This window comes from Mercenaria mercenaria, chromosome 7, assembly GCF_021730395.1.
Source record: "Mercenaria mercenaria strain notata chromosome 7, MADL_Memer_1, whole genome shotgun sequence".
Lineage (NCBI taxonomy): Eukaryota > Metazoa > Mollusca > Bivalvia > Venerida > Veneridae > Mercenaria > Mercenaria mercenaria.
The window spans coordinates 51,247,132-51,261,401 of NC_069367.1; the positions used below are offsets into that span (position 1 = coordinate 51,247,132).

The 14,270-nt window shown below is 34.6% G+C and overlaps 1 protein-coding gene across 1 annotated transcript in view; it reads left to right on the forward strand.

Annotated features, from left to right (window-relative positions):
- Positions 1–14,270, forward strand: part of LOC123554172 (cyclic nucleotide-gated channel rod photoreceptor subunit alpha-like) — a 176,729-nt gene that overhangs the window by 147,041 nt on the left and 15,418 nt on the right. The window contains exon 3 of the mRNA XM_045344123.2: positions 10,642–10,935. Within this exon, the coding sequence (XP_045200058.1) occupies positions 10,642–10,935 (294 nt within the window). The remainder of the gene's footprint in view (positions 1–10,641; positions 10,936–14,270) is intronic.

Here is a 14,270-nt window from a genome sequence, read left to right on the forward strand (position 1 = left end):
TTGCAATTACATGTAAACGACACTGTACATGCCAGGCACATTTTCACTCCAAACAAATCACCTCGAGCTCGGTATTGTCAGAAATTATGCATGTTGTTATATTGTTTTGGCTTAAAATGATCTTTCAAAAGGTTAGAAAGCAAATAACTAGAAAAACAGGAACAAGTCACTTACATTTAATAAATTATGTAGATTTTAAGTTTATTTAACAAACAGTGCTATTTCAATTAATTTTTGGAGATACTGGTGTTAACATGCTTGGCATTTTCAAAACGAGTACAGCAAAAAAATTTCTTGAGAAATAGTGTCGTATTAATTACTTGTTATTACTTTATTATTCAGCGGTTATTTACATGTAAAAGATATGTCAGAAATTGAATACTGCTGTGTTAAAACTATAATGTTGCAGATAAGTTTTAACTTGAAAATGTGAATGATACATTACATTATTATTATCAGCATGATGACGATAAACAGCGGATGTACAATTGTACGAGAGTAGGCATATAGTAAATTAAGTGTCCGTCTGTCATTTTCTTATTCATGGGCGTATTTTAAAAAGTCTTGGCAAAAATGATCAACAGAACACTGCAGTGGGACCACAGTTGGATAAGCATATTTCGTTTTTTTATTGGTTGTATAGAAGTGATTGAAAATATATTGACATATCTATGATGATGTGTCGATTCGCCGTAAAACCCAACTCACTCACTATCTATGATGAACATTCTGGGTTTATTTCTTCTACAGTTGTTGTGTGTAGAATTGTGTGAATATTCTAAGTTGTCCACAGCAAACGCACATGTTCACTAGACTCGAAAATGTTTGCGTACGATCAGGTTTTATATAATTACAAGTAGATAAAGAAGATAGAACAAAAGTTTGGAGCTACATGATTATGCCTTTGACCAAGAATGAATACCGATATTTCGTCTGATTACCATTCCGATGTTCTGGCAAATGAACTGTCGGTCTACTCATACATTTCCTCCCAAATTTAATAAATAAAGACATTTTGTACCGGGATATTTATATTGGATAGGGAACAAGCTAAAATAATCTCGGAACATAAACGGTTACGTTCCAATTTGTGTCCGCAAACGCCACAGAATGAGAATATTGTGAAACCAGACTGAGACATGAACTGGAAGCCTCTACACACCTGTCTGATTAAAACCAGCTTATTGGCGGCTTACATAATTTCTTCCAATGTTCTACACCGTGATACTATATGACAGCAAAATTCATTGCAAAATCAAACAAAGTTGTAAGATTGGTTTATTAGATTGTGTTAATCGTATGAGAGACGAAATGGGCAAAGCACATTAAATCTGGTTTAATCTTTCTGAACAGGAGATATTTATGCCCGTGAAAGTCATTGTACTTCCAGTGGATTGCAACATGGGATTAAATAACGATGCTTTTTGTGGGAAAACATCACAGACTAAATTGCATTGCTATATAAGGATCTTTATACTACAAATTAAAATGATTACTGTTTTTATTTTCTGCTGTTTAATGGAATTTTATAACTAAATGTCGTATTCATTCGATAATTCCCGCAACAGCAACTGTACGCATATGTAATCTTTTAGAAAGCGGGCTTTCTGTTAAATGGGAAGGAATACATATTCATTTTCAAATTGATAATTTTACGGGAAGATACCTGTAACACATGTATGTAGACGAACGCCCAAAGATGACTTCTGTTGCATCTTTTGACACATACAATAAAACTATACACAAAATATGTTCTTATGCCTAACTTTGCAATATAGAATGTTATAAACAAACTTTTAAGGCGAAAGGACTTTGCAAAATGTTTTTTGACCAGAATGACTGACCTTTATAATGTTATGACTTTAAGAAATTTCATATGATTATATATATTACGTCCCATTTATTCCAAAACTCATCTTTATTATCATTTTGGTTCATTTCAGTTTATTTCTATATTGATTCGTTACAACTACGAGGATTGTTCAAATATGAATGCATTTGGAACGTTATCTCGCTCAATGCAAAAATCACGAGGGAATTAAGATTATTGGATAGATAAACATGTTAGCTTTACATTGATACCACACCCATTAAAATCCGTTCACTTTAGCTGTGTCTATCGCTCGCTAAACATTGCCTACTCGTGTATACTAATACAAAAATGGTTGTACGCCGTTGAAATAGAATCGTTGTATTCTTGGCATAGGGTGTAAAGACATTTTTGATGAAAAATGTTCTGTTTATGGGCATAATGAAGTGTCTTTTTCGACAGTTATTCGTTGGTTTAAGAAATTCAAATGTGGGTTAGTTTCAACAGAAGATGCTCCACATGGCCGTCGGCCGAAAACAGCAACGTCTGCCAAGATGGTTGCTAGAGTGAATGAAATAGTTGCTACTGATGCAAGATACACCGCTAGGCAAATAGCTAGTATGGTTGGCATCTCATTAGGAGCAGCTCATACAATTCTGAAACGTAATTTGAAAATGAGAAAGATCTGTGCTAGATGGATTCTCCATCTGTTGACAGATGAGCAGAAAAAGGCACGCGTGCAATGCGCAAAATTGTTGCTTAAACAGTTTCCAAATTACAATGCACGGTCTTTCGCAAATGTCGCCACTAGTGACGAGACATGGGTTCACTTTTTTGAGCCCAAACGAAAGATTCAGAACAAAATATGGGCAACAAAGTCTGGCAAAAGTCCATGCATTGCAAGCGGACCATGAGTGTCAAGAAGGTAATGTATGCCATATTCTTCACAACTCAGGGTCCTGCCATTCAGGTTGCTGTTCCTAAAGGCAAATCCGTAAATGCGAAGTTTTACAAGACTAAAGTTCTTTGAAAACTGAAGAAATATTTCAAAAATCGAAGACCCGCAACTGGTTTAGCCAATGTCAAATTGCTACATGACAATGCGTCATCGCACAATGCGTCTATTGTACAAGACTTTCTGAAGCAGGAAAAGGTTGTTGTGCTCCCTCATCCTCCTTATTCGCCTTACCTTGCCCCTTGTGTCTTCTTTTTGTTCCCATGGCTCAAAAAATACCTTTCTGGTCGGAAATTTGTGCAGCGCAAACACCTCGGTTCTGTAGTGTTCCAGTGTTTTCATAGTATACCTAGAAAAGACTATGAAAATGCCTTCACAGTAAAGTGAATTTGTCATAGGACACAATAGGACTTTTCCGAGGGGAATTACCTAGAGAAATGTTTTATATCAACAATTTTCCTATGTGAAATGGCCTCAAAGTAGAATTATTAATACTTGTGTACATTAGTGCAGACAATTCCGCAATGTGCTTGTGTTAAATTCATCAATTGTATCACTATATTTTTGTTATTATGTAAATGCCATATCAATATTTTGTCTAGTTAATATGATTTTTCCATGGAATCCCATAAATATTGCGTTATAACTACATGTATATAAAGGTTAATATATTGTTTTAAATTACAAAAAAAAGCTACTCGTGTATAAAATAATTAATCTACTATTGCAATCTAAAATTCCCAGCATGTCGCTTTAGCATCCAGTTGATATTTCTTTTAATTCGGTTTGGAAATGGCAATGTTTGTTTTCCTTTTTCAAATAAACTACAGTGTGTCGACACTATCGAAAACTGCGCATAATTAAGATAAAGACAAAATTCTAACAAAGAAACACATTGGAATGCAGCCCATACAGCACTCCACATGGAAATAGATCTATAAGTAATTTACACGTGCACAGCGGTTGAACACGTGTAAATATTAACACAAACAAATAAACTAATAAAAACATAAAAGTAACAATAGGTCACTAATATACAGCACAGGAAGAAGGAAAACAGTAGGGCACCGCTTCAGAACAGTCAGTGGCAAAAACACTAATGGGGTTTTCTGTAATAACTTTAAAAGTGCTAGAGATTTTCATAAAATCTGGAACATGGGTAGATAATATAGATCATTTCATATTGTCCCTGTAACTGTAAGTTTGTATGTCTGTCCATGCAACAGTCACACAAGATTTCAAGGTACAAATATCTTTTCATGACACTTGACTTACAGACGGTAGGTTACTTGGCGAATTTTATACATATTATAAACTACATTTCTATCAGAGTAATTCACTACATTTTTAGAAAGACACTTTGTCACTTCTAAAACCCGTTATTGTTTTCTTTAGAATTCGACACGTGCACTGTATTTCGGCATCTGCATCACAAGGGTTTTGCATGTGAGAAGGTTTCTCAAAACCTACCATGCCAGATACTAAATCACACTTCTTTTGAACCATAGGATGACCTCACTAGATAATTTTCATAACGCTTGCTTTTATGTACAATCCTTTTTATACCCCCACCAAACATGTTTGAGGGGGGTATATAGGAGTCAGTTTTGTCGCGTCCCGTCGCGTCCCGTCCCGTCCCGTCGCGTCCCGAAATCTATTATCTCAGTTATTACCAAATGGATTTGATTCAAACTTAAAATACATGTTCCACCTTATCACCCACATCATGTGACACAAGGTGCATAACTCTTGACACCAATCTTTCATGAATTATGTCCCCTTTTACTTAGAATTTAAGGTTAATTTTGTTGTATTTTCACTATATCTCAGTTATTACTTAAAATAGATGTTCCACCTCATCATCCACATCATGTGACATAAGGTGCATAACTCTGACACCATTTTTTTTATGAATTATGCCCCTTTTTACTTAGAATTTAAGGTTGATTTTGATGTATTTTCACTTTATCTCAGTTACTACTGAATGGATTTGATTCAAACTTAAAATAGATGTTCCACCTCATCACCCACATCATGTGCCCACATCATGTGACACAGGTCATAACTCTGACACCAATTTTTCATGAATTATGCCCCTTTTTACTTAGAATTTAAGGTTAATTTTGATGTATTTTCACTATATCTCAATTACTACTGAATGGATTTGATTCAGACTTAAAATAGATGTTCCACCTCATCACCCACATCATGTGACACAAGGTGCATAACTCTGACACTATTTTTCTTGAATTGTGTCCCCTTTTACCTAGAATTTAAGGTTAATTTTGATGTATTTTCACTATATCTCATTCTGATTGGCTTAAGGCCAAAGGGAAGTAACCTTTTTTTAACCTTTGTACTGAGTTTCTTTCCCTTAAATTCCAGGAATTAGTCTATTTTTAGAAATCCTATTTTTAGATTTTCAATATTTTAGGTATTTTTCTAACTTTTTATTATAAGTTCTATGTAAAAAGTAAAAACATTTTTCCGTGGTAACATGGGTCGGTAAGACACTTTTTTTGTATTCACTTTTAGTGTATCTCTAATATTAGAGATTTAATATATTTACTAGTATTACTATACTAGTATTATACTAGTATTACTTATATGTGGAAGCCCAGGATGAAGTACTCCAAAGTATTTTAAAGATTCCTTATGGTTGCCATTCTTCTGTGACAAGACCGTATGGTGGGGGTATGAGTCACTCCTGTGACAGTTCTAGTTATCTTAGAAATTTTGGTACAAGTATTGCGTGTAAGCAGGTATGTTAGAGACTACTAGACCATTGCAAATGCTTTTAAACTTCACAAGTACTCGGTGTATACCTCACAGGACAAGTTGCGTAACTCTAGCTTCTACTTTGTTTGATTTATGCCCTTTTTCGAACATATCATTTTGGTTAAATTTCTTAATGTATGTAGGTTCTCAAAAACTATGTGGTTGAATGGTTTTAAACTTCACGCATATCTTTACGTGTTCTCACAGGACAAGTTATATGTCTGTCTGGCTAATACTTTGTCGCTGTTGACGTTTATTATAAATTGAGAGCAGGTTTCTCATAAATTGCTTGACTGAATGCTTTTAAACACAACTCGAGTCGTTAAATTGGCATCATAACTCAGGCTCATTTTCGCCGCATAGAAAATTTATGAAAAGTTTCGCATGTAAGTAGGTTTCTTAAGGATTATTCTACTTTTCTCCTTAATGCTTTCATGTTCTTAATAAATCTTTGGCATCATGAGATGGCCATTAACTAACACACACAAAAAGACTTGATTACGTGTTTCTCGGCATAAGAAGTATTGTGTCTATCTAATATGATGATTTGCATAAAACAATTTTATAATTTGTATGGGAATCCATATCAGTTACATGCAAAAAGAATTATATTATATTTCCTTATACCAGATTTTTAATGTTTCTGATAATAATGATAATAATTAAGGATAGATAAATAGATCAATTAAAATACTGGCCATTTTTATATGTTTTACAATTTTAGATCATAAAACATAATCCCTGCAGCAAAAGCCTGATTCGTTTGCAAAAAAAATACGTGCCTTACTTTGCCGATTTAAGGATATGCGAAAACTCATGAGAACTTTATCTATGTTAATGGACGTTAGTGATTTGTAGACAGCCTTTTTAGTCTATTTATCTTTTCCTAAAATACGGATAACTCATCATAGAATTTTAATCATTGAATATTGGATAAATGTGGCTTTAATGTAAACATCGCATTATTTTTGAAATGGCTGTTATAGTTCTGAAGTGAGTGACTATAACATAGTTCTTTTGTTATAAACTGTGATTTGAACATATCGTGTTTTTTGTTGTTGTTTTTTTTTCTTGTTTTGTTGCTGTGTAACTTTTGTATTTACATATTGGATGAGTCACCACCCAAAGTCATATCAGCAAAAGCATCACATGCTGATACAAGAGTTTAGATTGTTGCTGCAAGAATATACATTTTGTCAATACGTGCTTTTATGACAGTTGCTTTATTGTACATGTATATTGCATATATATGAGAAAAATGTAACGTTCCAATTTCAGTATGAATACTGACGGTATGTGGTCTTCGTATAAAAGTGCAGACATATTTTATGGCTACTGGAACCTTTTTGTATGCAAATGATATTGCCTTCACTAATTACATAGGAAATTGAGTAAGCGAAAAGATAATTATTAGTCTACTGACTTACTGGGATCGTAGATTTACTAGCAAACTAAAACCTTGTTATTCCAGAACAGCTGACGTGTATTTTCCAAACACGACAAGGTCGTCGCTATACATTTGAAATAAACGTCTTTCTATAATTAGGCCAGCTACCTGAAATGTTTTACAGCTAAGGGTTAAAATTAAATAATTACTTATTGTTTACTCATGCTTGTCATAAGACAAAAGCGTTAAATCAGTTTATGAACAAATGGGATTATATACCCGTGTTTCATTTACATTGTTAGATACGGATCATTTTACTGCCAGTTTAACGTGGGACAGTCATATCTAAGCAACATATTATGACATTTTTTTCAGTTTTCATGATTATGATCTTTTAGACATTTTATTTAAGAAACAAAAAGGCCAATTATATCGAGTTAGACCCCTATTAGAAATGTATATTTTACGAATGTTTAAGAAATTTTGTAATTACCTCCCTTTAATATAAACGTGTTGTTTTAAAGTTTTAAAAGTGGACCAAAAGAAAAAAAAATCACTTGTAGAATATTTGTCACGCTTGTAGCAATATATTTGTATTTAGTGATAAGAATAAATATAGGCAGGCCATTTGAACTATTCTGCCACGAAATTAAAAGTAAGTTTGCCATTCTACCCCTACACGATCTGATAAGTATTTATAACCATAGCATCAATATAACTTGTTTCTAAATGTCTTGCGACCTGCCAAATATATCATATGAAGGGATTATTTTCCTATTCTAGTACAAATATTGTCTGAAGATACAATCGATAACACAAACAGTTCTCAGAAAGCATTCCTGGCAAGCCATCATGTCATCGCGGTACGTTATGGAGATGTATTATTGTGACACCATAAAGTTGTAATTTCTAATAAACTGAAACATCAAATCGCATTTATTTGCCCGAAATAGAAGAAATCCATCCCGTTAAGTCAGACATGAGTTCACTATCATATGCTTTAAGCTTGCCAATGTCTTCAGAACGCATGCGTCGTCAGCATGCACAATGAGTTATAGAGTATCGTTGCAATTATCTCTCGGTTGTTTGATCATACCTTCTCTTCTAATTGCTCACGTGTGATGGTGTATTGATTTAAGCATAACAATCGAAATATTGTTAACAGAATATGTCTTAACATAAATACTCATAAATAAGATGTATGCACTGGCCTGACCTTTCGACTTATTCCTGCGACGAGTAAAAACTAATTACACCCACAGAGATCACCGGCTTGACATTAAGTCAGTAGTTAAGACTTTTAATCTTCGTGGTGTTTTGTTGAACTCAAATCAGTGATTAACAGAGTGACAGATGTTTTGGATAAATTAGGTAAAATGACAACCTTAAACTAGTCTTGTTGTCCAGCTGATGAATTCACAATTCAGCAACTTTAATGAAAATCTGCCGCACACCAAGAATTGCGTCGAAATGTACTATACATTATAATACATGCATACAATTATAACACGGTTTACATTTTAATGGCTTGCCGATCAAGAATCGAAAATATCATAGTTCTGTGCTTTCGTACATGAACTAAAAAATTAAACATGTTCATGCTTAGTTTTTAAATTCTTCTTGAGGAAGTAGCCCCCTTGATCATGTGTTGAAAGTAGACCGATAATTAGCACAAGGTATGGACTGTCAAGGAGTCATGTTACAATATTTTAGACAGTATAACTTTGTAAGATAGACATATGTTATACCTTTATTTTAATAGAATGGTTCTTAAACAAAACAGAATTGAAGTTCTTACGTTAAAGCAGCTCAGACTTCGTAATGAACAACTAATAATCATCACAGGGTATGAACAGATATAGTATCTCAATACATGTTGTTTTTTTCTTCAGAAAACGCCATAAGTAAAATATTTTATCAGCTGTTACATCGGTGACAGATATGTCGATAAGAAAACTTGTATTTAATTAAAAACTGTGTACATGTAACAAAAAAAAAGTCCCAAACAATAATATCATTCATGTAAATTTTTCTGAGGCACATATATTTAGGAGTACATTTTACAATAACATATAAAGTAACTATTTTACCGAGAAATTAACAAATAAGCGAGAATAAACAAACAAATTTGTTGCAATCGGTGCCATTGTTTAGACATTACAACAGGAAGCATTCATGTGACACAAGATAACCTGCCCTGTGACTCGGTATCCCGCCATTAATTCATCGTGGCACGTGCGAGTATTGCTGTCAACATTCGCATTATGTTATTAAGAGTGTGATGACAAATCATGTTTTACGGTCAATGTAATTAGCTCTATCTAATTTCGATGGCAGTTTCTCTTGGAGGAAATGTTACAAATGTGGAACAATGCACTAATCATATCTAAATGATGAGAAAATAGAATGATTAGTTCAAATAAATAAATCAAGAAAATTGGATGTTATTCCCCAAAGGAAGACACACGTGTTTCGTAACTAATCTTGCATTTCTTTTCAAATTTGTCAGATTAGCAAAGTAAATCAACTTCAAAACTTCAAAAAATGCTTTTTCTCAGAATGCCAAAAGGAACTCCCGGCATTATAACGTGAGGTCGATGATTTAATAAATATACACACATCATAGTTACATAAACAAACTTTTCATTTCTGTTTATCAGAATTCTCATATTTGGAAAAGCAACCGGTTAAATAAACTATATTTGATTCTAATATTTACACTTAGTAACCGAATTGTTCAAAAGAACGACATACATTTGGCTTCGGTATCGATTCTTTCTGTTTTGTTTATTTCCTGTATTGGTTTTCGTCCTTCCAAAATATTGCAAAAAATATTTGTGCTGACAAACAGCGTAAAATACAAAGTAATTGCTGATGAAGTTTGACAAGTTTCGTTAGAGAGTGCAACAGTTACATTTATGTAAATCACATTTACCGGAATATAATGCACTTAATGCCAGTACTTCAGAAATAACGTATTTATTGGCTGGTGAATATTGGCAGGCGATTGCGACTCCGTAGAGAAATTCTTCAGGTCTTGGCTTTTCCTCTCGTGTCTGTATAATTACCAGCATTTTTCTTTATTAATTTTGTTAATCAAAATTGAATTAGGAATTAACTACATTACTCGTCTCTTTTCAAATTCTACTACGGGTGTAAAGGTGTAAAACAAATTCTGATACTAGAAGCTTTCTTCACAATCTTTTTCTGTTTGGACAAATATTACTAAAGACACCGGTTATCAATGTCTTAGGCCCTTTAAGCTGGCAAAAATATTCATTAAAATGACATCTTAAAACAATTGAGCCGCGCCATGAGAAAACCAACATAGTGAGTATGCGACCAGCATGGATCCAGACCAGCCTCAATCCGCGCAGTCTGGTCAGGCTCCATGCTGTTCGCTTTTAAAGCCTATCGGAATTGGAGAAACTATTAGCGAACAGCATGGATCCTGAGCAGACTGCGCGGATGCGCAGGCTGGTCTGGATCCATGCTGGTGGCATACCCACTATGTTGGTTTTCCCATGGCACGGCTCAATTATATGAACAACTTATATAGTTTATGACTAAAATATTATACAGGAAGGCCAAGTTCTGAGCTAGACTCACAGTTAGGGGGTTGACCCCTGTATCCAAAACGTTTTACTGCATTTTGCATTACGGCATTGTATTATCTGGCACTCGTTTAATGTGTTCATATTTTCATTTCAGCTAAACTTGACAACGTAAAAACTTACATGTCCTTACGGCGCGTTCCATTGCGACTTCAAGACCGTGTGATAAAATGGTTTGACTATTTATGGATGTGCAATAAGTCGACAGATGAAGAAAGAACACTAAGCCTACTCCCTGACAAACTCAAAGCGGAAATAGCTATACACGTACATTTGGATACATTAAAACGTGTAGAAATATTTCAACAAACTGAAGCCGGGTTCCTTTGTGAACTGGTATTACGGCTTAATCCAGTGTTATTCTCACCTGGGGATTATATATGCAGAAAAGGTAACTATATATGTGAGCCGCGCCATGAGAAAACAATCATAGTGCGTTTGCGACCTGCATGGATCCAGACCAGCCTGCGCATCCACAAATGGTTTCTCTAATTGCAATAGGCTTTGAAAGCGAACAGCATGGATCCTGACCAGACTTCGCGGATGCGCAGGCTGGTCTGGATCCATGCTGGTCGCAAACGCACTATGTTGTTTTTCATGGCACGGCTCATTCATAGTTTTCTAACATTAATTTTTGTTTAGAAAGTCAGGTGATATGTGTGATATCTGGAATATGAGTCGGTTTTATCACTGCAACCATCAGCTGTCGCATTATAATTGTTCTATATTTCGCATTAATCTCTGACATTAACAGAGTCTAAAAAGTAGATCAGTATAACTGAAAGGGTAACATTCTCTCAACATCAGAGAGGCAAACAATTCGTTATGAAGCGAATTGAAGGCCGTTAACATAACATTATATGATCTTTTGCCGTGACTTGAAATACTAGATTACCTTCTTAATTGTGACTTTCAAGAAAATTATTTAAAAAAGAGACAACGTTTCAATTTTATCTGACCTAGTTTATCAACATGCCCTGTCCTTACCCTAAACATTACCGAAACAGATTAAACAAAATCAGTATGAGAAAATATATCTCCAAATATGCCTTTCTTTCTCATGATTTGATTCACCGTTTGTCGCAAAATAATTCATATTTTATCATCCCCCGCCGAAGACGGAGTAATACTGTTTTTGCGTCGTCCGCCCGGCTTTTCGTTAGTCCGTCCGTCTGTACGAAATTGAAAATGATTATAATCTAAAACGTGGTTCAGCTAGAATCAACAAACCCTATTAGCACATGGCCTTTGCTCATATATATAGTATTATCCTCCTTGAACCGGTGAAAGCAGATTTGTTTCCATTGATTAGGTTAAAAAATGAAAATGTTTATAACTCAAAAAGTACTCTAGCTAGAATCACCAAACCTTTCTGTAACTATTGATAAGTATATAAACATTACTCGCTTTTAGTATTATCCCCCTTGAAACAGTAATGACACTTCATTATCCAGACTTATTGCCCTTTAATAGTTTTACAATCCATAAATTCCCACAAGACAAAGTAATACATTTAAGGATCTTTATGAATTTTAACATAGATATAGAGATCACTATCGAGCAGTGCTGCATACAAGTCTTTCACCAGAATCTCTTCAGTTACTGCAGCGTTATTACCCTTTATGTTTTAAAGTTAATAAATTCCTACAAAAACAAAGTAACCCATTAGTGGATCTTCATGAAACTTGACACAAATATAGATGACTATGGGGAAGTTTTTCCTCTTGGTTTATAGGAACCAACAAACCATTGGACAGTCCTATCATACATAACTTGTGTATATCTGGAAACTATCCCCACCCCCGCCCCTTCAGTCCCAAAAACAACCTATTCGGCGTAGGCTATAAATGTACTGAATTTGCTAGTTACTATACAAATAATGAGCGTGTTTTAGTAAAGACAATCTAGACTGAAGTGATTGGAAAAATAGTTCAGTTTAATTGTAAATCACACATTACACGACATTGGACTACATTTTAACCTGCGCCCATATCTTATTTTCTTGTCTGCAATATATTTAGATGTTCTCCATACGTAATGAAGTAACTTGTCTTCTTGTGCTATTTTAGAATTAGATTCCTCTGTAATACATTCATTTAACGTATCCAATATCTTAAGCATTCTCTCATATAACAACACTATTAAAGCTGGTAGATGAGGTTTTAATGAGGGCATCGCATGCTTGTACCTCATATCCTTAATAGTGTCGCTAATACGCTTCCAGTCTTGACAAGAAGCGCTAGATCTTGAAATGTATTCTGATTTGTGGCTTTTATATATATTTTTTCAAAATATATCACTTCTACAAATAAGTTATAATTATTGTGATATGAGTATGTCAAATATAAATGTAAAAATTATTGTAGGCGCAAGTGAGGTTTATTTTCCGGTGAACATCGTTCATATCGTTCCTTTGTCTTTAAGCCAATGACTGCTGCTTATTCATAAATTTGTTACACACGTTCAATTACCCGCCGATCCACGCGAAGAAAAAAAACATGTAACACCCAAAAACGTTATAAGGAATAATGTCCAATTACAAGTCCATAGTCTCTTCAAACCGTATATTTATTACACTAGAAGGACTATGAAAAGGATTATGTTATAATTTGACACAATGACAAGATACCATTTAGAAGAAGTAACTGTACTAGATCCATAACTCTGTCTTGCTTACGTTTTGAATTACTTATCTTTATTAAATTTACTTGATCGAGGCATAAGTCTTCAAGTGCAGAAGTGATTTTATAGACACTATAAACGGGACCAATGACATGTCAGACATAAATGATAGATGTAAAAAGTTATCATCTGAACATATTCTGACTGTATGAGTATTTAATAAGCATATGCCTATAACGATGTCTTTGTTGGTTATATGAATGAAGGAAATCTTAATAAAAGTGGACAAAATTTTCCCCACGGAGATCGAATGCCACTGTCTTAAAGGTAAATGAGCCGTGCCATGGGAAAACCAACATAGTGGGTATGCGACCAGCATGGATCCAGACCAGCCTGCGCGTCCGCGCAGTCTGGTCAGGATCCATGCTGTTCGCTAACAGTTTCTCCAATTCCAATAGGCTTTAAAAGCGAACAGCATGGAGCCTGACCAGACTGCGCGGATGCGCAGGCTGGTCTGGATCCATGCTGGTCGCATACCCACTATGTTGGTTTTCTCATGGCACGGCTCAAATGCATATCTACGTAAGTTTTATTCTGTAAACAAGTTTAGATATCTCCCTCTGCATTTCTATCACCAGCATATGTACTTTCCATTGTTCACATGAAGACGTCAGCGGGCGCAATACTAGGTTAATAAACATACAGGATAATATACCAGCCCAAGAATAAAAAGGTCGAAGATTGGAATCGTGTTAGAGATGTGTCCTGTTACTGAAGAGAAACCGGTTGGTATACCACCAGCTTCTAACAAATGATTACCGATTGCTTACCTGCCTTGAGCCATGAAATAAAATTAACAACCGAGAAGAAATGCCGTTTAATGTCTAAACATAACTTATAAGGCAAGCAGGGCCAGTTCTTTCAACAGGGGTATAAATGACTACTTTTACATATATAAATGTTTGTTTATTCTTTTCTTTACCACAATTGAATTGAACGTAATATCATTATCTCAAGTTTTTATGAAAAGTGTCTCATAGCGAGACGCCATGTTCTGTACATTCTCTAATAATAAATATCCGTGCTCTCAGTGGTGTTACCATG